The sequence below is a fragment of the Phascolarctos cinereus genome, unplaced genomic scaffold (genome assembly GCF_003287225.1).
Source record: "Phascolarctos cinereus isolate Bilbo 61053 unplaced genomic scaffold, phaCin_HiC Scaffold_8;HRSCAF=390, whole genome shotgun sequence".
In the NCBI taxonomy this organism is placed as follows: Eukaryota; Metazoa; Chordata; class Mammalia; order Diprotodontia; family Phascolarctidae; genus Phascolarctos; species Phascolarctos cinereus.
The window spans coordinates 50,102,556-50,124,415 of record NW_027556291.1 but is presented as its reverse complement, the minus strand read 5'-3'; the positions used below and the strand labels follow the sequence as shown (position 1 = coordinate 50,124,415).

Sequence of the window (21,860 nt, the reverse complement as noted above, 5' to 3'; positions counted from 1 at the left end):
TGAAGCATGGAGAGGTTAAGTGAATTTCCTAATATTACCCAGTTAGTTATTGACAAAGCCTGAACTTGGAACCAGAGAGGACTTCTAATTCTCTGCTCTTTAAATTAAATCATGATTCCTTACAATACTGCTGTTTCATTCTCCAATTAATGCCTGCTGGGTGAGGAAGATCTATGTCTCTCTGTACTGTGTACCCTTTATTTTCCTATTTGGCTCCCTATGCGAAATCTGGCAAAGTAGCACTGCAGAGTTTCTATGGAATTGTTCAATGTTGACTGACAAAAATGTCTCTTATAAAAGAATGTTTCTATAACATTCCATCCTAGACATGCCCTATGGGATATGGGGGAAATGACAGCAAAATGAAGTTTTTCTTATCCAGTGTTTTGAAAGAAAAACCTTCACATTTTGTAGATTTGGGAAGAACAATTGGATTTCAGATACAACGTAAGTGGCTCAGTGTGTAGGACACTGATTTGTTTAGCATGCTGTCAAAAGGCAGAAGACTGATGGAGGCAGGTGAAGAATTGACAATTACAACTAATGATCAATATCATCTAGATAGAGAGCCCACCACATGCATGCACCAGCAGCTCCTGAGAAACTCATGCGAATTGGAGCTGGAGCCAAAGCACAGTCCTCGATGATGAGGGGCCATTATACAACAAGCTCACTGTTACCTTATTAACAAGCTAATATTAGGCTACTGGGGGGCAGGGAATGGAAATGAAATCACCTTAATTGCCATTGTCTTCGCAGGCCATTGCTGGGCAGTAACACTAGAACTCAAATGTGTTTTCATAGCACCTAAAAGAACTTAGAGCATAGAGACAAATGAGCACTGCAAAGCTTCGGCTATGTGCTCATCAAATCTGATGACTACTCATTTATCTGAGCACAATGCTTTTCCCTAAGGACTTCAGGAGATACTAAAATGTTGCGATCAATTCTATACAATTGGTTTTTTCCTCACAGAGCAAATGACAAAAATGCAGTTCAAGAGTTTATGTGTAAGTAGTGCTCTCCTCTGCATCTGTTTTAATATTCAATTTTAAATTTAAAAAGAAAAAGCAAGATATTGCCAAAAGGAAATAGACACATATGGAAATTGAAAAAAAAATCTTCACAACTGATGAGGCCCTATGGTAGTAAATGGGAATATTATGAATGTTCCTGTAAGGTTTTAAAAACATCTATGAAAGGGGAAAATGTATTCTCACTTCTTAAACCCTTCATGTCATATAATACTGACAGCATCTGTTAGCATTAAATAATAACAATTCAATGTACTTCTTCAAATTCTACAGAAAATGGATAGTAATCTATACCTATTCAATTGCAGATGCATAAATAAGCACTGATTTTTCTGTTTTAAATCAATTAAATGCATATCTAACCTTTATTTCCCTCAGCTATACACATGTGGCTCTTCTCTCTCTGTGAACCTCTCTCTATGTGAGACTAAAACTGATGAAAGAGAGAAGGTAACCCTTCCTCTGGTAATTTGACTGGGCCAAATCACTTCATGAGAACATAATAGATGCTCTCTTCCATCATCCTTATAATCAATATAGCCCAAGATTCTGTGACAGGAGCATCAAAGATATTTTTGTGGAAGAGTCTCATTGCTTTTCATGGAGTCCTCTCAACATTTCCAGATTCTCTTCTTGCCTTCTTGATCCATCCCCCGTGAATGTACCTAAAAGCCTCCTTCAAACTACCACCAGCCTAGACTACTTTTGAGGGTGGGGGTCAGGGGCCTACCTGTCATGTAAATTGCCAGCCTGAGGGACACTCATAGCTGTGGGAATAAGAAGACCTAATGCTTACTAACTATGTGAGCTTAGGTAAGGCACTTTACCTCCTGGAGTTTCAACTTCTCCATCAATAAAATGGGGCTAATGGTATTTGCAATACCCACTTCCAAGGTTTTGAAAAAGTATTTTTATAAAAGGTTATAAAATGTGTGCTATTATTATTAGTCATAAAGCTCTATTTCAAGTTTTAAGTGGAGGTGAAGGCCTAATTCTAATAATCGGGGATTCTGTGAATACTTGCATTCATCCTCTCCTTCCCTTTGTGATTTTACAAAATTTCAACCTATCCTTTCCATACCTTCCTCTTTCAAGTTAGAAGCCCTATTCATTCACTTATTCATTTTCATTCTTGCATTTATTTATTCTTTCATTCATTCATTCAAAGTCTTTTCTCATTTGGAATTCCCTGCAGCACCTTCATACATGCCTCTGTGAATTTGGAAAGGGTCAATGTAGTTACTAGAGAAATTCTTTTTTTCTGTTCATGGCTACCTTCCACTCATGATGCTTCTGTCATTTCTGAAAGGCTCTCCCCTCACCGGAGGGAAGAATAAGCCTCAGGCCTCTCACTAGTTTTCTCTACACAAAGGCATCTCTTCTTGGAACTCTGAAGGACACTTTCTGGTTGCCAGTAAAATCCCTTGATTTACCTCATGCAAAGAGACAAGTAGCAGCCTTCTTTTCCACTCCTTTAAAATATGCAAATTAAATTAAAGTCAGGTTTTGGATTCTGTCTGTTTTCCAAGGAGATATGTATATTGAAATAGCTATCACAGACACCAAGTCATAATATCACCTATAATGTTATCAACATAATAAAATGCTCTTATTCACACAAACACCTGCAATTATTCTCTTTTTTTTCTTTATTTTGGTTAGGTGATTGGGGTTAAGTGACTTGCCCAGGGTCGCACAGCTAGTGAGTGTCAAGTGTTTGGTCTGAGGCCAGATTTCAACTCAGGTCCTCCTGACTTTTGGGCCAGTGCTCCATGCACTTCGCCACCTAGCTGCCCCCCATGCAATTCTTCTTTCTAAAGGGAATATATCCCGGTTTAGTATTCAACTGAATATAATTAACACAATGATTCCTTCCAGATATTATAATTGTAGAAATTCCTCTCATCATTCTTACCTTTACTTTAAGGCTTAGATCAGGTTGATTCTTAAGGCTGTTAATTCTCTCTCCTCCTCAAACTACCACCTTTTATTTTGTGATGTGTTTACATGCAGTATCTCCCAAGCATAATGCATGTCCTTTAGGATAAGAGCTGGATCACTTAGTGCACTTCTAAACTTTAACAGATGTGTGACCTCAGTGATTTTGTTCTGCCATGTGGAATGAAGCACATACATACTTTCTCATCCTATGGGATTATTGCCTGCATCCTCCTAGGTTCCATCCAAAGAGCTGGCCTCCTGCCTCTTGATTTCCTGACATTATGTGAATGCGGAAAAATGCAATACGGGCATACCTCGTTTTACTGTACTTCCCAGCTAGGTATTTTTTAAAAAACAAATCATAGGTTTCTGGCAATCCTGTGTCAATCAAGTCTATCAGTGCCATTTTTTCCCCAAGAACATGTACTTACATTGTGTCTCTGTGTGACATTTTGATAATTCCTACAATATTTCAAATTTTTTCATCATTATTATATCTGCTATGGTAATCTATAATAAGTGATCTTTGATGCTAGTGTTGTAATTGTTCTGTTGAGCCATGAACGACGTCCATATGAGACAGCACATTTAATAAATGTTATACGTGTTCTGACTGCTCCCCCAATCAGCCATTCCCTTATCTCTTTCCCTCCCCTTGGGCCTCTCTATATGCCCTGAGACTCAACAATATTAAAATTAGGCCAATTAATAACCCTAAAATGGCCTCTAAGTATTCAAGCGAATGGAAGATGATTGCCTCAATTGATGAGGCAAACTCCATTTGTCTTATATTAAGAAATTGCCAACTCCAAAAGACTCATGATGGAAAATGCTTTCCACATCCAGAAAAAGAACTATGGAGTCTGAATGCAGATCGAAGCATACTATTTGATTTCTTTTCTTTTGTTGTTTTTTCTTTCTTGTGGTTTTTCCCATTGGTTCTAATTCGTCTTTACAACATGACTAATGTTAAAATATGTTTAATATGGATGTATATGTATAGCCTATACCAGATTGCATGCTGTCTTGGGGAGGGAAGACGGAAGGAAGGGGGAGAAAATTTAGAAATCAAAATCTTATGGAAGTGAATGTTGAAAAATAAAAATTAAAAAACAAAAAAGAAACTGCCATGGCTACTCCAACCTTCAGCAACCACCACCCTGATCAGTCAGCAGCCATTAACACTGAGGCAAAAAGATTAAGACTTGCTGAAGGCTCAGATGAGGGCTACCATTTTTAGGACTAATGTATTTTTAATTAAGGTATGTACATTCTTTTAGACATAACACTATTATATACTTAACAGACTATGGTATAGTATGAATATAACTTCTATATGCACTGGGAAACCAAAAAATTTGTCTGACTTGCTTTATTGTGATATTCACTTCACTGCAGTGGTCTAGGACTGAACCCGCAATATCTCTGAAATATACCTATATATGGATCGTCTGATTATTCCTGATGAACCCATTTCCTTTTCCAGTCATCTATATCTTTAACCATATGCCAGTTCACCTGCACAATTTTTCATTGCTAATACATTCATTACAGTTTCCTTACGACCAATATGAGCCTCTTTATGTGATCTACAAATTTCATTCTTTGTAAACCATGGCATTCCATGACTCAGTCATATAATATAAATGGAAGAATACTGACACAAAAAAGTGACTTCATTTCAGAGAGAAGCTTGTGAGATTTTTGAAAGGCAATCTAGCTTTCTTTCCTATTCCTGTTTAATTATGCACTCAACCAGCCAAAGTGTCTCTCCAACATATGTGTATCGAGGGACCATCTCTATGGGTCATGTATTCATTGGCAAGGTATATTCTAAACAACAGGTACTTTTCCAAAGACATGATCTGCTAGGGAATATCCTTAGTGAAAGCCTGCCTGCACCCTTCCTAAACTATCATCAAGGCTGTTCTAAATGTACCTGTAGATTGTTCTCCACGAGATTTTGTAAAGATGAGAAAATCGGCCAGGCAGATAGCTTGGTGGTTATTGATATCATCTCAGTAACTTCTACTGTAATAATGTCTGATTTTTTTTTTCTAAGCACTTGGCATCCTTTCCTCTTTTAGCTATCTTGAGAAGTGAGCCTTGAAACCCTGGTTCCCTCTGGCACAGACAGTCTCAGTTGAGACGTGGGTGGGTGCTCTTCCCATCTTTGTTTGCTTTATTTGAGGCCACTTCTGATTGCCCCTATGATGCTAGAGATAGAGAGAAACTGTGAGAGAAATCACAGGAGATGGAACAGCACAATAAATCTTTATATTTGTTCAATTTTTCATCTATGTTTGTTCCCCTTCCAGATGCATGCTTAAATGTACTTGGGTCTAACTTTATGCTCTAAATTGAATTTTGAAATTTGTATTAAAAATCAACTATAGTCAAAAGGTAAATTTTAAATGTTTTCTGTTAAATCGACTATTCCCATATTAAAATGTTTAAGTGGGTCTATAAAATGATTTACTCTAATCAATAAGCTTATTTCACATATAAAGAAGATCAAACAAAGGAGTGTCTGATTTAACTGGGGAGTTTTCCAATGTTTATTTCTGTTCACCTTTTGCTCAACAGTAATTCCTGATTTGGAATTTAACAATAGGACCAATTATTCTTTTAAAGGACCAAAAGGTTTAGAAATATACTAATGCATGAGGTTTCAATTTTTCTTGTTTTTACAAAACCCTCTTCATGAAGAGATAAAGAGATATTCAGCACTTTCTTCCCTCCCACTCATAGACACCATTTAAAGAGATTTGAGCAGGAAGGAATTTGTGATTGCTCATTTGCAATTATCCTAGAATATCTGTTTTTGATGACTAGGTTATATGTTCCCTCATTTTGTAAATAAATTTAGCTTTCATTTCCCTTTGCAGTTAGTGAAAGTCCTTTCCTAATTCTATTCACCTACAGAGCTTCTACTGATTTGACAGAATGTACTTTTTTTTTTTTTAACATTTAGGAAGGACAGTGATTACCTCTTTATTCTTTCTCATTTCCTACAGACATGTATTTTTCTCATTTATTTTATGAGCCAGTTGACTATGGTATACTTTTCTGTATCATTTGTTTTTATGGAATTGTAAACTACATTAGCAGAGACATCTCATTCTAAAGAAAGATAATGTGTCTGTTTAATTGTAAAAGCACAATAGAGGAAGGGGCTAATGGAGTTTTCCTATTGAGCATCACAAGCTGAGAATCTAAACTACTGCTCACATCTAACCATTTCAAGGTGTTTTGAGAACTGCCCTCTCCCAATCAGGATTCCTCTGCAAGAGGCCTCTCAGAGTTTTGGGTTATATAGATCAGGTCCATGGTATGGCTAGCCCAGCACTCACTCTCTGTGAAAGTGGAATGAAGGAACATGTTGATATTAGCTTCAAAACTGATACCAGGTTGGATGGGAGGTAGGAGGTAGTTAAGCCTCTTTGTAGAGACCTACAATCTATGAACATGTTTTTAGCTGAAGCTCTTGGTGCCATTAATAAGACTAAGCAATGGCTAGTCCACTAGCAGGACTAGGACACAGGTAGAACAGAAAAAATGGGAGCAGAAAAAGATGAACAAAGAAGAAGAGGAAGAAAGAACTGAGAAAAGAAAGAAAATCAGTATGGCCACATGAGGAAAGGCATACTGTTTTCATCATACAGCAGGCTTTGAGAACCATAGTGAGCAGCAACTTCTTTAGGGGCCATCTGATGGCTCTAATAACACAGATTACTTAATCTTGATCTCTATCATATTTGTTCAGCACTGGTCAGCATCTAACAGGTTCAAATTTAATCAGCAGAAATGTTAAGGCTCATACTTGAGTTTAAAACATCACCTTCACAAGTAAAATCTGGGGGAAGCAGGGCTAGACAGTGGCTCATCTGCAAAAGGATTGGGGCTGGGGACAGAGTCTGCAACAGACTCCAAGTTCCATATGGCCTAATAGTATGATCTGGTTGGTAAGAAGATGAATGCAACCTTATGTGCATTCAGAGTGGCAGAATATTCAGTATGTAACAAGTTATTTACATGTTCTTTCCTCTATTAGAATGTGAGCTTCATGTCAAGAGGGACTTTTTCTTTGCATCTCTAGCGCTTTACACAGGGTTGGGCACATGCTAAGTGCTTAATAAATGCTCAGTGACTTATATAATCAGATCTGCACTTTAAGAAAGTCACTTTAACAATTGGACTGAGGAGAGACTAGAGGTAGAGAGGCCAGTTAGGAAGGATCTGCAACAGTCCAAGTGAGAAGGACTGTCCCCTTCTCTCCACTCATACAACCAACACTCTAATTCAGGCCTTTAACATTTCTTACCTGAACTATTACAATACTCTCCTGATTGGTCTCCTCGCCTTCTAACTCATCCTCCACAAAACCACTTCTTGACTCCTCACTATCTCTTACCTTCACCCCCCTCTATTCCTCTCATATCCAATCTATTGCCAAGGCCGGTTGATTTCACCTCTATGACATCTCTTTAATATGCCCCCTTCTCTCCTCTGACACTGCTGCCATTATCCTCTCATGCCTGCATTGCTGCACTAGCCTGCTGGTGGGTCTGCCTGCCTTAAGTCTCTCTCTACTCACCTACCAAAGCAAATTCCCTAAGGCTCAGGTCTCACCATTTCATCCCTTTCAATGAACTCCAGTGGCTCCCTACTGCCTCTAAGACCAACTAAAAACTACAGCGTTTGATAACAAAAACTATTCACCAGCATCTTCCTAGCCTCCCAACCTTCTCACACAAGACCCCTCTCCACATACTCTTTGGCTTACTTCCTGTTCTGCACAAAAGACCCAGTAGCTGTCCCCCATGCCTAGAAATGTCCTTTCTGCACTTCTGCCCTTTGGATTCCCTGGTGCCCTTCAAGGCAGCTGAAGTTCCACTTTCTAAAGAGGCCTGTCCTGATCTCACTTCCCCCCAGCTGCTGACTTTGCTCCCCAAAGTACATTTCCAAAGAACTAATTTTAAATATATTCATGATATATATATATATATATATATATATATATATATATATATATATATATATGTGTGTGTGTGTGTGTGTGTGTGTGTGTGTGTGTGTGCATACATATATATGCGTGTGTATATACATACATATATATGTATATGGGGATGGAGAGAGGGAGGGAAGGAGGAAGAGAGAAAGGGGGGGGGAGAGAGAGTTGTATACAGACATTTTTCTCCCCAATTCAGAGAATTTAGTAGTACAGCGGATAGAGCACTGGGTCTGGAATCAAGGAAGACCCGAGTTCAAATCCAATTTCAGACACTTACTAACTGTGGAACTTGGACAAATCACTTTAACTGTCCACCTTAGTTTCTTCACCTGTAAAATGGGATTAATAATAACACCTACTTCTTCTCAGGGATGTTGTGAGGATTAAAGGAGATCATACTTGTAAAGTTCTTAGTACAGTGCCTGGCACATAGTAGGTGTTGAATGAATGCTTGTTCTTCCCCCTGCCCATTAGAATGTAAACTCCCTGATGGCAGAGATTGTATCACTTTTGTTTTTGAATTTTGTGTGCCTAGCACACAACTGGCCCTTAGAAGATGCTTGTAGACTGAAGAGATGGCTTTAGTGAGGAAATATTGCTTGAACGGGGCTCTGAAAGAAAAGGAGTCAGCAGAGTAAGTATAGAGGACTCATGGGTGGTGTGGGGAAGGAGAGAATCACAGGTAGATAACAGTATACCCAACATTATGTGCAATCATGCAGTTGAGAACTCAAATTTTCACTTTCCATCAGTAAAATAAGGAAGATACCACCCATGAAATTAGGGAAGGGATGTCCACTTAACACAGAAAACATATGGTCAGGAGTCAATTCAATTATTTGTTACTCAATTTGTGAATTTTATCTTTGATTATACATTTAATGTTCATACTTTAAGGCAGGGGATCTTAACCTGAGGCTTGTGAACTTGTTTTTTTAAAAAAAATTACCATTAGTATTCTGATTTTAACATTTGACCATAACTAGTTTCCTTTGTAATCCTATGTATTTATATCATGCACTTCAAAATACAATCCTGAGAAGAGTTCTACAGGCTTCATCAGACAGACTGCCAAGTAGACCAGGACACAGAAAAAGTTAGAATCTCTGCTTTAAAGCAATATTTGGAAAGTCCTGACTGATCAACCTTTGCTAGGAAGCTCTAGCCTGGTTTTTTCCTAGCTCGTTCTCTGTGATGCTGAATATGTAAAAAGGTACTCTCTGCTCAGGCTCACAGAAAACTTACGTCCTCTGTCTCATGAAAATGAGATCAATTAATACATTTCCTACCTGGATACCGAAGGTCCATAGCTGCAGTTTGTGCATATATGCGTAGATGTACACTTCAAATAAGAAAAATCTTCCCTGCTTTAGCCCTTCCCTTTTTTCCTTCCAGATTCAGCATTAACCGCTTTGTTAGAGGAATAGGGTATGTCAATTAACTTTAAAATGTTACTTACTCACCGTAAGCTAGTAATCAAAAAAAGAAGCAAAAAATGGAATAGGCAGGAGTCAGAAGATCAAGCCTTAAATACCAGTTGTACCACTTGCTAGCTATGTGACCATAAGGGCAGACTGCTTCCCCTCTATGAGCCTCAGTTTTGTCATCTATAAAATGGGAACAGAAACCTGAATAGCATACTACCCAGTGTTGTTGTAATGCCAAATGAGAAAATGTACATAAAGCCTGAGGAATCCATAAATCTACAAATCATCAATCATTCCCTTCCCATGACTTAAAAGTGAGTTTCTGGGAGGAAATTACCATTGGCTGTTAGGCAGAAACTTAGTCTCTCTCTACCTTTCCCCCACAGTTTAAACAAAAATAAATTAAGTAGAGGAATATTCTGAGACCTCTGGTAAGCCTATCATTAACCGTAGGTAAAGTATGACTGTTTTATTTGCTTATTGGTATCATTTGTACTGGTTCCTAGACTGAAAGTTTTCGAGGCACTCAGCTTTGCCCTGGTTACCACATGCTCCATCCTGCCTCCACCCTTTCCACCTCTTGCTCCTAATTGTGTACTTAGTTGTATAGTAGTACTGCTTCTGGAAAGAGCATGTCAGCTGGCTGGAATGTTCTACTCACTCCAGTGACTTCCCACATCAAATAACAACCCTTTGTTGGTCACCACTCCTTTATATGCCTTTGCTTCCCTATTAAAATGTAAATTCCATGAGGGCAGGCTGGTTTTCCCTTTTGTACATGTATCCCCAATGCTTAGCAGATTATTGAGGACATAAAAGTTTAATAAATGCTTTTCCTTCCTTTATTCATATCATAAAATCATTTCCCAGAACTTTCCAATAGGCCAAGAGCTAGATAGAGCCACCTTCAGTGTACTAGGGCCAAGGGAATTGTCATTTCTGCTTCAAAAACACCTTTTTGCATTCACAAATAACCTGAGAAGTGGCATATGTCTCCAATGGTTGGCTCATCATTGAACCTAACAGGTTTCCAAAGAGAAAGTGATGATTTCATTAGCTCTCCCTTTTCAGTTCAAATTCTCAGCAAAGTTGATCAGAATTGACACTGGGCATTAAGGATTCTAATAGCTGCACATGTACTGTCTTTTTGGGGTGTCGTAAGATAACATAGCATAAGGAAAAAGAGTGAAAGATTTGGAGTCTGAAGAGACTTGGGTTTGAATCCTACCTCTAGCACCTGGTGTGTAATTTCAGGCAAGTCCCCTCATCTATAAAACGGGGATAATCCCAGTAACACTAGTATTAATACTCGCAGAGGGGAGTTGTAAGGATCATAGGAGATTAAGTACATATAGAATTTTACCATTATTAAGCCAATAAGTAGATGTCAGTTACTATTCACAGGAAGAAGTGAGCATCTAGATATTTCCTTGGTATATATGCTTAGAAATGCCTTGCCTGGAGGTACTGAAAGACAAACGTAATATTACTGCTCCATGCTAGTTTCAACATAAAACTGAGAAGCGTGCTTTTGATTTGAAGCCTGGTTGTTTGGACCATGTGACCAAGGCACTGGTTGATACTTCGTAGTAACATACCTTCATCACAGAATCAAGTTTTGAACAGTGACCAGCTCTTTTGAATGTTAAACCTAAAAACCTAATCAAATAAAGTAGCTTTAGTCCTTCTACTGTCAAGACTTCACATATACCTCTAAGGGCAGAGTCTAATTCATCTAAAATATGAGTGTATTTTGCTTTACTCTTCCAGTGTGTTGAAGCATTTTATGGATATTGAAGCCAATTTAAAATGCAGTAAGGATTTGCTCTATCAGACAACTCTGCAGTAAATATTTTCGTAATTCTCCTTATAAGTTCTGATTTCCTTAAGGTGAGGCAATTGCATATGATTCTCTAAAGATGGCTTGGTTAGCTAATTCTTTCCTCCCTCACTCTTACTTCATATTTTTTGTTTTCCCTTTTTTAAGATAGCAAAATTATTTCCTCTACTCAAAAGCATTATCTCTAGCTGGGACTGAAGCCTGATAAGAATCCACTGCTTCTGTACCTTGTTTCCAACGGTATGTTACTATTCAAGACCCAGCTGTTATGCAGATGCACAGAATCCTGGGTACTGGTTGGAGGAGTCGGTGCTGCTGGACTAGGCTGGCTTCGAGTAGTCATTGACCTCCTTTGGAGAGAGTCTGCCGTGGGAGGTGGCTTCCTGGCACATGTGCACGCGTGAGGAGGTGGCGGCGGTGGCGGGAGGGGCCTGAAGGTGAACTGGTTGTGTGGGCTGTTTGGCATATCTGCAGAGGACAAAAGTAAACAGAAAAGAGAAAATTACTCTTCCACTGCACATGAGCTTTACTGGAGTTTTAGAACAACACAATCTGTCATGGGAGTAGGTTTTTAAGTTCTGTCTATCTGTAAAAAACGTCCCCTTAACTCACAAGAAAGCACATGTCCTATGCTTATGAAATGTAATATAAAACATTCACAGTTGCATTAACTTGTAAATTCTTCAAAGCTATGGTAGTTAAAAAGTCAATGAGGCAGCCTCACACAATTTGTCATCATTTCTGCTACTGAACAAATAAATCATCAACAAGACATCAAGTTACAGAACAGGAGCAAAATTCTAACTTGAAGAACATCAACAAATATATTTCAGGGACATCACTGGGGGCATCAAATGAAAACCAAAAGGCTGCCTCCTGCCTTCCACCTCAGAGAAAAAGAGGCTGATCTCAGTCAGAAGCCCACAGACAACTGCAAACCCTATTTTGTGCCTTTCCCCCCATTACTACATGCTGAAAGTGAACAAACAGTGAGAGAGCTGGCAGGCATTCTGCTCACTGCTACCAGCATACAGGCGAAAAGCCCATTTTCCCCTGTGCCAGGTTTTGGCCATGTTGGCAGTGTAGGCATCGGGAAGCAGTTTTTCTGTCTGTTGACAGAGGGTACATTTGTAGCTAGCCATCTCCTGATTTTTGCTGAAGACTTGGTTTGGGATATTCTCACTTGTTTTTCCTGGCAAGTAGTGAGTCGGAATTTGATCCATAATACCCCAACTACATTTTTTAAAAAAGAAATCACTATTTAACTGCTATACTGGCTCTCTTCCACAAGACAGCCCTAAGAGACATTAAGCAACTTCATGTAATTGCGGTACTTTCTGTATAAGCTTTGCAGCAAGTTGAAAAAGTCTGCGTGCCTCTTTCTCACCTCCTAAACGACCATAGGAATAAACAAGTGGGACCTTGCCAGAGACTCTCTGTGCTAGCAAACTACTCAGGCCCATTTGTCAATGGCCAATCAGAAAAAAAAAAAACCCAACACCTTTTTTCAATTTTTTCAATTCAATTCAATCAAACTTGAGTTTGAACTTAGATGTAGAAATCAGCCAGCCGGCTCTCTAGAGCCAACTGCTGAATTTTCAGTAGGAGCATTTACACTTCAGAAATTGGCAAATGTTACAAAGCGGGGCTTGATTTATTGTTTTGTTGATTGCTGAGACTTCAAGTGATGGAGAAAATGTTAATAATGAAGACTGAACTTCAAAGTGTATTGTGTGTACATTGCTTTTTTGAAAGTTGGTTGTTGAACATTTACTAGAACACTCCTGGAAAGAACTGACTAATTCTTGACTCCCAATTCAGCCATCATATAAGACAATGGTGCAACTGGTACATTAGGGCAAGTGCCTGGGCTCTTCTAAATTGCTCCTCACTTTAACAAACAGTTTAAACAACAAACAGTTGTTCCTCACTTTAAACAAACCCTAAATCTGGAACAGGCAGAAAAATTAAAATAGTAGAAGACAGAGAAAGATAAGCATTTGCTTTACAAAGAACTTCCTTTAAGTAGCAAGTTACATGAGTCTTGAAAAGAGAATTTAGCTGACACATTTGCACATCAAGTAAAGTACATCTACAGTGTGGTTGAGATATATCAATTCATTCATACCTTTTCTGAGTCCCTCTCCATCACTAGTACCACATATTCATAATGAGTCTTGTCAGTGGCTATAGAAAAAAGAATGAAGCAAAATGCTTCATGTGGTGCCTAAATGCACCAGCAGAGCTAACTGGCCATGGACTGTGCTCCTGTGCAGAAAGCTAACACAGAGGACGAACTGATTGTTCATGTCTGTGTGTCTTTGCTCATGTTATTCTCTTTAAATTGAATATTCTCTATACTTTTCTCATCCAAATTTTAGGTTTTTTCAAAGTCTATGTCAAATCACAACATGGAAAACTAGTAAGTATCAGAGCCAAGAATTTAATCCATATCTCCCTCCGAGTCCAAGGACTCTCAACCACACAGACGCAACATGATGTACTGGAAAGAGCATTGGCTCCCGAGTCAAAGTGCTTACTTTGAGTCCTGCTCCCCTGGTTTACTACCTGTATGACCTTGAGGCGAGTCACTTCTCCTTTCTGAGACTTAATTTCCTCCTCTGTAAAATGAAATGGTTAGACTAGATGATCTCTGAGGTCCCTTCTAGCTCTTGGGATTCTATGAGCACACCTTCATGGTCAAATTTAAAATCCCATTATATCTACTCTCCACTGATTTTTTTTAAAAAGTCTTTATTTGGCTTAGCATGACAACATGTTGCCTTGAAAGCTCTCATCCAAGTATCTCCCATGCAAACACTAAAATGATGTAAGACTATGACAGATATATCAAAAGACGTGACACTGCTCAACGATCAGTTAAGTATCAACAACAAGGAAAGTCTAAAACAGGGAAACAAGCTACCCCACAGTGTTCAGTAGTATAATGGAAGGTGTCCTGCAGAGAGTTCAAACAAAAGAATTTCCTATAATTTGTATGATATTCTAAACACCATTTGCCAATGGCAATATGCGAATTGCATCATGCCTCAGAACACTAGAAAGCTGCTTTAGTAAACTCTATAGTAATGCAAAGGGGAGAGGTCTAAGTATCCACATTGGAAAAACAAAGTGGATTGAATACATATCACCCAGAAAAGACCAAGCAAGTAGGTGGGCATATTAGTATGAGTGTATCTATACACATATAAGTACCCACACACAGAGACATGTGCTTGTGCATGTGCCTACATGAGAGGCAGGGTACTGTATAGACAGCCTGACTCAGAATCATGAAGACTTGGTTTCAAGTTCCACCTCTGGCACATGCTGGCTGTGTGATTATCCATAAGGCACTTAACTGGTCAAGGTACTCAGGTAATTCTTTCCTACCCTGACAAGTAGAGATTCTGAGGTCCTTTCTTACCTGACATATGGAGATTAGAGAAGTTTTGAGATTTAGTCAAAGAAGTATCAGCAAGTGAGGGAACAAATAATTAGGTGGTTTGCTTACTTGAAATAAAACTACAATATTACTTCTACCTTAAAAACACTATAATGAGACTATTTTCTTTTCCCTTCAATTATTTAGACCTGTCTTTATTTGTGTGAAAAGTGTTTTATAATTGTGTTCATGTAATCCCTGGGTTTATCTTGGGAGGCAGATTCTCAAGTATTTCCATACTGTCTGCAGTTACTTTATTTTTTAAAATAATTTTAAAATTTCCCCCCCAATTACATGTACATTTTTCTAACATTCTCTTTTTCTGTTTGTTTTAAGTTCCAAATTCTCTCCCTCTCTCCCTCTCTACCCTCCCTGAGAGAGCAGGCAATCTGATAAAGATTATACATGTGCAATGATGTAAAACATTTCTATGTTAGTCATTTTGTGCAAGAAAACATGAGAGAAAGAAAGAAGGAAGGAGAAAAATAATATGCTTCCATCTGTATTCAGACAACATCAGTTCTTTCTCAGGCGGCACATAGCATTTTTCATCATGTGTCCTTTGGGACTGTCTTGGATCATTATACTGCTGAGAATAGGTAAGTCATTCACATTTGTTCACTGTACAATAATGATGTTACTTATACAATGTTCTGGTTCTGCACATTTCGCTTTATATCAGTTCATGCAATACTTTCCAGATTTTTCTGGAACCATCCTGCTTGTCATTTCTTATAACACAATACTACTCCATTACAATCATATAACTATAACTTGTTTAGTCATTCAATTCTTGGCCATCACAAAAAGAGCTGCTATAAATATTTTTGTAGAAATAGGTTCTTTCCCCTTTTTTAAAAATCTCTTTGGGATACAGACCTGGTAGTGATGGTGCTGGGGCAAAGGGTATGCATAGTTTTACAGCCCTTTGGGCATAGTTCCAAATTGTTCTCTAGAATGATGAGATCTACTCACAACACCATCAACTTTCCTACATCCTGTCTAACATTTATCATTTTCCTTTTTTGTCATATTATTCAATCTGATGGGTGTGAGGTGGTATCTCAGAGTTGTTTTAATTTGTATTTTTCTATCAGTAGTGATTTAGAATATGTTTTCATATGACTATGGGAAGCTTTGATTTCTTTGTCTGAAAACTGCTTGTTCATATCCTTTGACCATTTATCAATTGGGGAATGACTCATAGTCTCATAAATTTAACTTGGTTCTCGTTATATTTGAGAAATAAGGCCTTTATCAGAGATATTTGCTGTAAAAATTTCCCCCTACTTTCCTGCTTTCTTTCCAGTCTTGGTTGCATTGGGTTTGTTTGTGCAAAACTTTTTAACTTTATGTAATCTATTTGTAATGCTATTTATATCTTATTTGGTCCTAAATTCTTCCTTTATCCATAAATCTGACAGATAAACTATTCCATATTCTTCTAATTTGCTTATCATATATCACTCTTCATGTCTAAAACATATAACCATTTTGACCTTATCTTGGCATACAGTGTGAGACATTGGCTTATACTTATTTTTTGCCATGCTGTTTTCTAGTTTTCTAGCAGTTTTTGCTAATTAGGTTTTGTTCCCCAAACTTGGATCTTTGGGTTTATCAAACATGAAATTACTATGGTCATTTACTACAATGTATTGTGTACCTAATCTATTCCACTGATCTACCACTCTATTTCTTAGCCAGTAACAGATTACTTTGATAATTACTGCTTTATAATACAGTTTGAGATCTGGTATGGCTAGGCCACCTCCCTGTACTTCTTTTTTCATGGATTCCCTTGACATTCTTGACTTTTTGTTAAGACTGTTTTCTTTGGCATTATAAAGGATATACATGACTAGGAAAAAAAGTGAGCCAGTCCTATATAGATGAGATGATGGATAAGTAGCACACATGTTACACTGGTACCCATGTTTATCACAGGAATACACTTAGACATGCTATCTTGATGTCACAGGTGCTGACAAAACTTAAATTTACTATAAATTCCAAACCAATCGTACACCTTTATGTGCCATGAAAATTCAGAACCTGACCAGGACGTAATAGGATCCTCTAAGTTGTTGAAGCAGTTCTGTCTTCTGTTATAAGTGGGATAGTGCCAGCAGTTAAAATATTGCGATGCTAAATTGAATGAGAGCCATGCATTGGGTGAGAGAAAGAGTATTTCATGACTCAAGATGGTTATACTGGGGATGATGGTTGGGAAGGGGCAGACAGAGAGGGGGGGGGAGGGCTGAAGAGCTGGGAACTATACCACTCTTGAAAAGACAAAATGCCATCTACTGGACTAGTCATCTTTTCTAGATATCTACATGAAGTACTACAGAATGGAGTTCTCTCAAAGGAAATGCGACCACCACTTCCACACTAGATGCACTGTCAGCCTTGGCCCTCTCCAACTTCCCTTTCAGTGATATGAGTGACTTTACTGGGTTTCCCTCATGTACTGGCATACAGCTCTAAGAATCAAGGAACTTCCCCTTCCTGAAAAGTAAACAGTTAGACATATGCTACTAGCAGAAATACACAGTAGAGTCATTTTGATGACCAATTTGTATGGTGTATCTTTGGTTGCCCATTTATGATGGATGGTGGCTTCTTCCTACATCAGCAAATATTTTCTTTTTCAGAAAAAAAAACTTTCTTGACATTGGATTGAACACTGAGAAAAATATATCTAGCCCTTAGGAAATTCAAATCACCTAAGTTTTATTCTTTGCTCATCTTATGAAAAAGACAAGGAATGCATAGAATGCACCTGTTCCCTCCTGAATTACATAATTTGATCCTTTCTTTGTGAAATGAATTTTCCCACCATTAAAAGACTAATGAAAAATACATCAGTGTTTAGTGTCAGGAGCCCTCCAACACCAATACCACAGGGTTCCCAGTTACATGCATTCACTTAAGAATCTATCTGGTAATCATATATTTATGTGCTCAAGAGAAAGACAAGGGAAAACGGGGTAGTGGCAAGAATGCAAATGTTACTATGGTGACACACTTATAGAGAAATTGGAAAGTAAATTCTGTTTCAGTATGGAAAGGTCACATTCACATAATGTATTTGAACAGGAGTCACTTGTAGATTGAAATCCCTAAAATGAACTGAAGTATAGGCTTTATAAGCATATCTCCTCAAACCTTACATCCAAACGTGTTTGATGCCAGTCATGACATGACTTACAAAGCCATAGATTAATTGTGTTCAGAAACAATGTTAGATTTTGTACTTAGTTTCTCTGCTTACATATCTGCTTGTTCCCAGTGACCTTTGCTGGATCATCATTCATATCACACTCACTATGAATATACCCCAAGGACCTACCCTGTGTGCTTGTTGGTCAAAAAGCATTTATAAAGCACCTAAGCTAAGTGCTGAGAATACAAAGAAAGGTAAAAGACAGTCCCTGCTCTCAAGGAGTTCACAATCTAATGGAGGGGTTGGGGGAGGAGACAACATAGAGACAATGACATATGAACAAGCTACATTCAGGAGAAATTGGAGATAATCGGCAGAGGGAAGGCACTAGCATTAAGGGTGATCAAGAAAGGCTTACGCAGAAGGTGGAACTTTAGCTGAGACTTGAAGGAAGCCAGGGAAGCTAGGAAGCAGAGAAAAGGAGGAATACAAAAGAGAAAAAAACAAATAAAAAAGGAGAAATAGAGTTCAGGGAGAACCAACAAAAATATCCAGAGACTGGGAATGGGGTGTCTTGTTCAAGAGACAGCAAGGAAGCCAGGGCTTTTAGACTGCACAGTGTGTGGTGGGGTAAGGTAGAAGAAGAATGAAAAGGTAAGAGATGGCCAGGTTATGAAGGTATTTAAAAGCCAAACACAGGATTTTATATTCTATCTTGGAAATGAAAGAGAACCACTGCAATTTACTGAGTAGAGGGGTGACATGATCAGATCCACACTTTGGGAAGATCACTCTGACAGTGGAGTAGAGTGGGGATGCTTTAAGGCAGGGAGATCAACAAATAGGCTACTGCAATAGTCTAGGCAAAAGGTGATGATGGCCTGCCCAAGGCTGGTGGCAGGGTCAGAGGATGAAGAATTGACAGGACTTGGCAAATGACTGGATATAGGGGTATGAAAAAGAAAGTGAGAAATACAGTTATAACACCTAGGTTGCAAGCCTGGGTGACTGGGAGGCTGATGGTATTCTTGATAGTGATAGGAAAGTATAGAAGGAAGGAGAGTGGGGGGGAAAGGTAAGTTCAGTTTTGGATACACTGAACTTAGAATGTCTACAGAATAGTTTAAGCTCTTCTATAGGCAATTGGAGATGCAAGATGTATCCCTCGTTAATGTTCATTGATAATCAGCAAGGCATTAAGTGTCTGTGCATATAGTCTTCTGTTTTCAACCTATTAGGGAGACTCAGAAAATAGAAATAGTATAAAAACAAGTACCTGGCTTTCCAAAGGGAACAGTAAATAAGCATAATTGTAACATGCCAGGATCAACAGGTAAGTCATATTTGGCTATACTAACATGTCCTCATTCAGTTTGACACTTGCTCAGTACCTACTATGTAAGGATACAAACGCAAAACCAAAACAGGTGCACTGTCCTCAAGGAACCCGTGATCTCCTGGAGGACAATATTTAAAGAAATAAGTGAGTACAAGGTAACGTGAGTGAGGATTGAGTATTAATAAGTGGGGAAATGATAGAAGGCTCGGTAGAGCTGAGCCAAACGCTGAAGAAATCTAAGGATTCTACAAGATAAGAAAGAAAGCATTCCAGGCATGAGATAGAGACTGTATGAAAGTGGGAGATAGAGTACACAGCACCAATAACTAAGGGAAAGAATGTGAAAGGCTTTAGATGCTAGACTGAGGGATCTTTATCTTACCCTAGAAGCAATAGGGGCCTAGTATACATTTTAGAACAGGGGAATGATATGGTCAGACCTGGTTTTTAGGCCCCTTATTCTGGGAGCTACGAGCAGAGGCTGAGAGAGGAAAGAGACAAATTAAGGGGAGATCAATTAGGAGGTTATTCCAATAGTTCAGGCAAGAACCTGACTTAAGGTAGTAGCTGGGACAATGGAACAGGGGACAGATATGAGCCACAGTACAATCAACAAGACCTAGCAACTAAACAGATTGCACTTCTTGAGAGAAGAGTCAAGAATAGCTTATATTGTAATCCCAAGTTACTGGAAAAGAGAGTAGTATCTTCAATTCTAATATTTTGGAAGAGTTGTAGCTTTAAGAGAGAATATAACGAGTTCCATTTTGTACATACTGAGTTTGAGATCTCTGGGTGCTGCTGTCTAGCAGACAGCTGGTAATATGGGACTGGAGCTCAGGAGAGGTTCTAGGACTAAATACAGAGGTGTGGGAGTTACATGAGTGGAGGTCATAATTGCACACAAGGGAGTGTATGAGACTATGCCAAGATGTATAGCAGGGGTTCTTCACTTTTTGTGTATCAGAGATCCCTTTGGCAGTCTGGTAAAGCTTATGAACCCTTTGTCAGAATTTATTTTTAAAAACATAATTGGATGAAATGCTAAATTTTAATTAGAAAGTAGAGAAAATAAAGATGTGATTTTTTCCCATTCAAGTTCACAGACCCCCTGAAACATATCCCCCTGATTAAGAACTCCTGGTGCAAAGAGAGAAGAGGGACCAAGACAGAGGCCTGAAGGATATCCACAGTTAGAGGGTAGTGAAGAGATGATGATCCAGAAAAGGGCAATGAGACAGAGTAGTTAGAAAGTCATTAGAAAGGTCAATCGTATCAAAAGTTGTACAGATATTAACTAAGACTTATCCTTAGCTTTCTATGGTCATCAGTTTGAGTTATTAAAAAGATCACTGGTAACCTGGAAGTGAACAGTTTCAGGGGAGTAATAGAAGCCATATTTAAAGAGGTCAAGAAGTAGAGCCTACCAGGAGATGGCTTTTTCTGGGAGTCTGTGAAAGGGAGAAGACACATAAGGCAAAAATGAGACCAAGTGATGAAGTACTTTTTTATAGATAAAAGACCTGAGCATGCTCATAGGTGGTAAGGAAGGAGCAAGTGGAAATTGGAGGTGTGTGTATGTGTGAAAGGGGGGCTGATTAAAGAGACAAGCTCACAGAGGAAATGGGAGGGGATGTATCAAAGGCACAAGTAAACAGACTGGTCTTGACAGGAAGGCCCACCTATTCTCCAGAGACAAGAGGATTACACATGGAAGAGGGGAAACAAGGGTACTCATGTCAGATGATCTTGATCTCCTCAAGAAAGTGAAGGTCCTCTGCAGAGATGGAGAAGGGAACAAGTAGTTTTGTCCAGAGAGGGGACTGAGAACAGAAGGGAAGTTTTGGAAGCATTGCTGTGGGGAATGAGATAAAGATTCAACCAGGGAAAAACAAAAGGATTGCCAGGAAGTTATAGGGATCCAGGTATAATTACATAACAAATTTTTAGGAGTGTGTGTGTGGGGGGAGCCACTTGGCATGATTGTGATTTTCAGCAGCAAAGGAATAGGAGAGTTAGTGTTTGGGAAGGCAGGAATGGACAGCAAGAAAAGGGATTCAAGAGTCTTTGAACTGGTTAACGACGAAAGAAGTTATCAGTAAAATAAGTCATTAAGCTGAGAATGGGACCATCCTCTATTAAGTGGCTGGTGAGAAGCAGTGTAGCATAATGGACAGAACACTGATATAAACGGTCACGTTAAACTGGGTTCCAGACCTACTTTCGATACAAGCGTGATCCTGGCCAAGCCACTTAACCTCTCAGTATTCTAGGTTATAAGACTTTAAGTTACAAAGAAGGTGCCAAGATATACTCATTGAGGGAGTTTTCTCACCTAAGAGTTTCCTATACCTGTGAAATCATGGGCCTATCCCAATATTTCTAAAAGGCAAAACATGAGAGAAAATATGACATGACTGAAAATACAAAGGAACTAAATTGTATATTTTCTAGACAATGCATAATCTACTGTGAAGACACAACAGGTATGAGTAATACATAGTTTTGCTCACACACACACTCAAATGCATATATGTATATGCATGTGCATGCAGAGAGTTAGCAGGACCTTAATTTCAAGTGTTTAAAGGGTTCTCCCTGTGAGGAAACCCCCTGAGCCCCTCACCCCCCCAATGCATACTAATACCTAC

The 21,860-nt window shown here is 38.7% G+C and overlaps 1 protein-coding gene across 2 annotated transcripts in view; it reads right to left on the bottom strand.

Annotated features, from left to right (window-relative positions):
- TENM1 (teneurin transmembrane protein 1) overlaps positions 1–21,860 on the bottom strand; it is a 649,974-nt gene that overhangs the window by 296,395 nt on the left and 331,719 nt on the right. For both annotated transcript variants that reach the window (XM_020976349.2, XM_020976350.2), the window contains exon 4: positions 11,484–11,724. In XM_020976349.2, the coding sequence (XP_020832008.1) occupies positions 11,484–11,724 (241 nt within the window). The remainder of the gene's footprint in view (positions 1–11,483; positions 11,725–21,860) is intronic.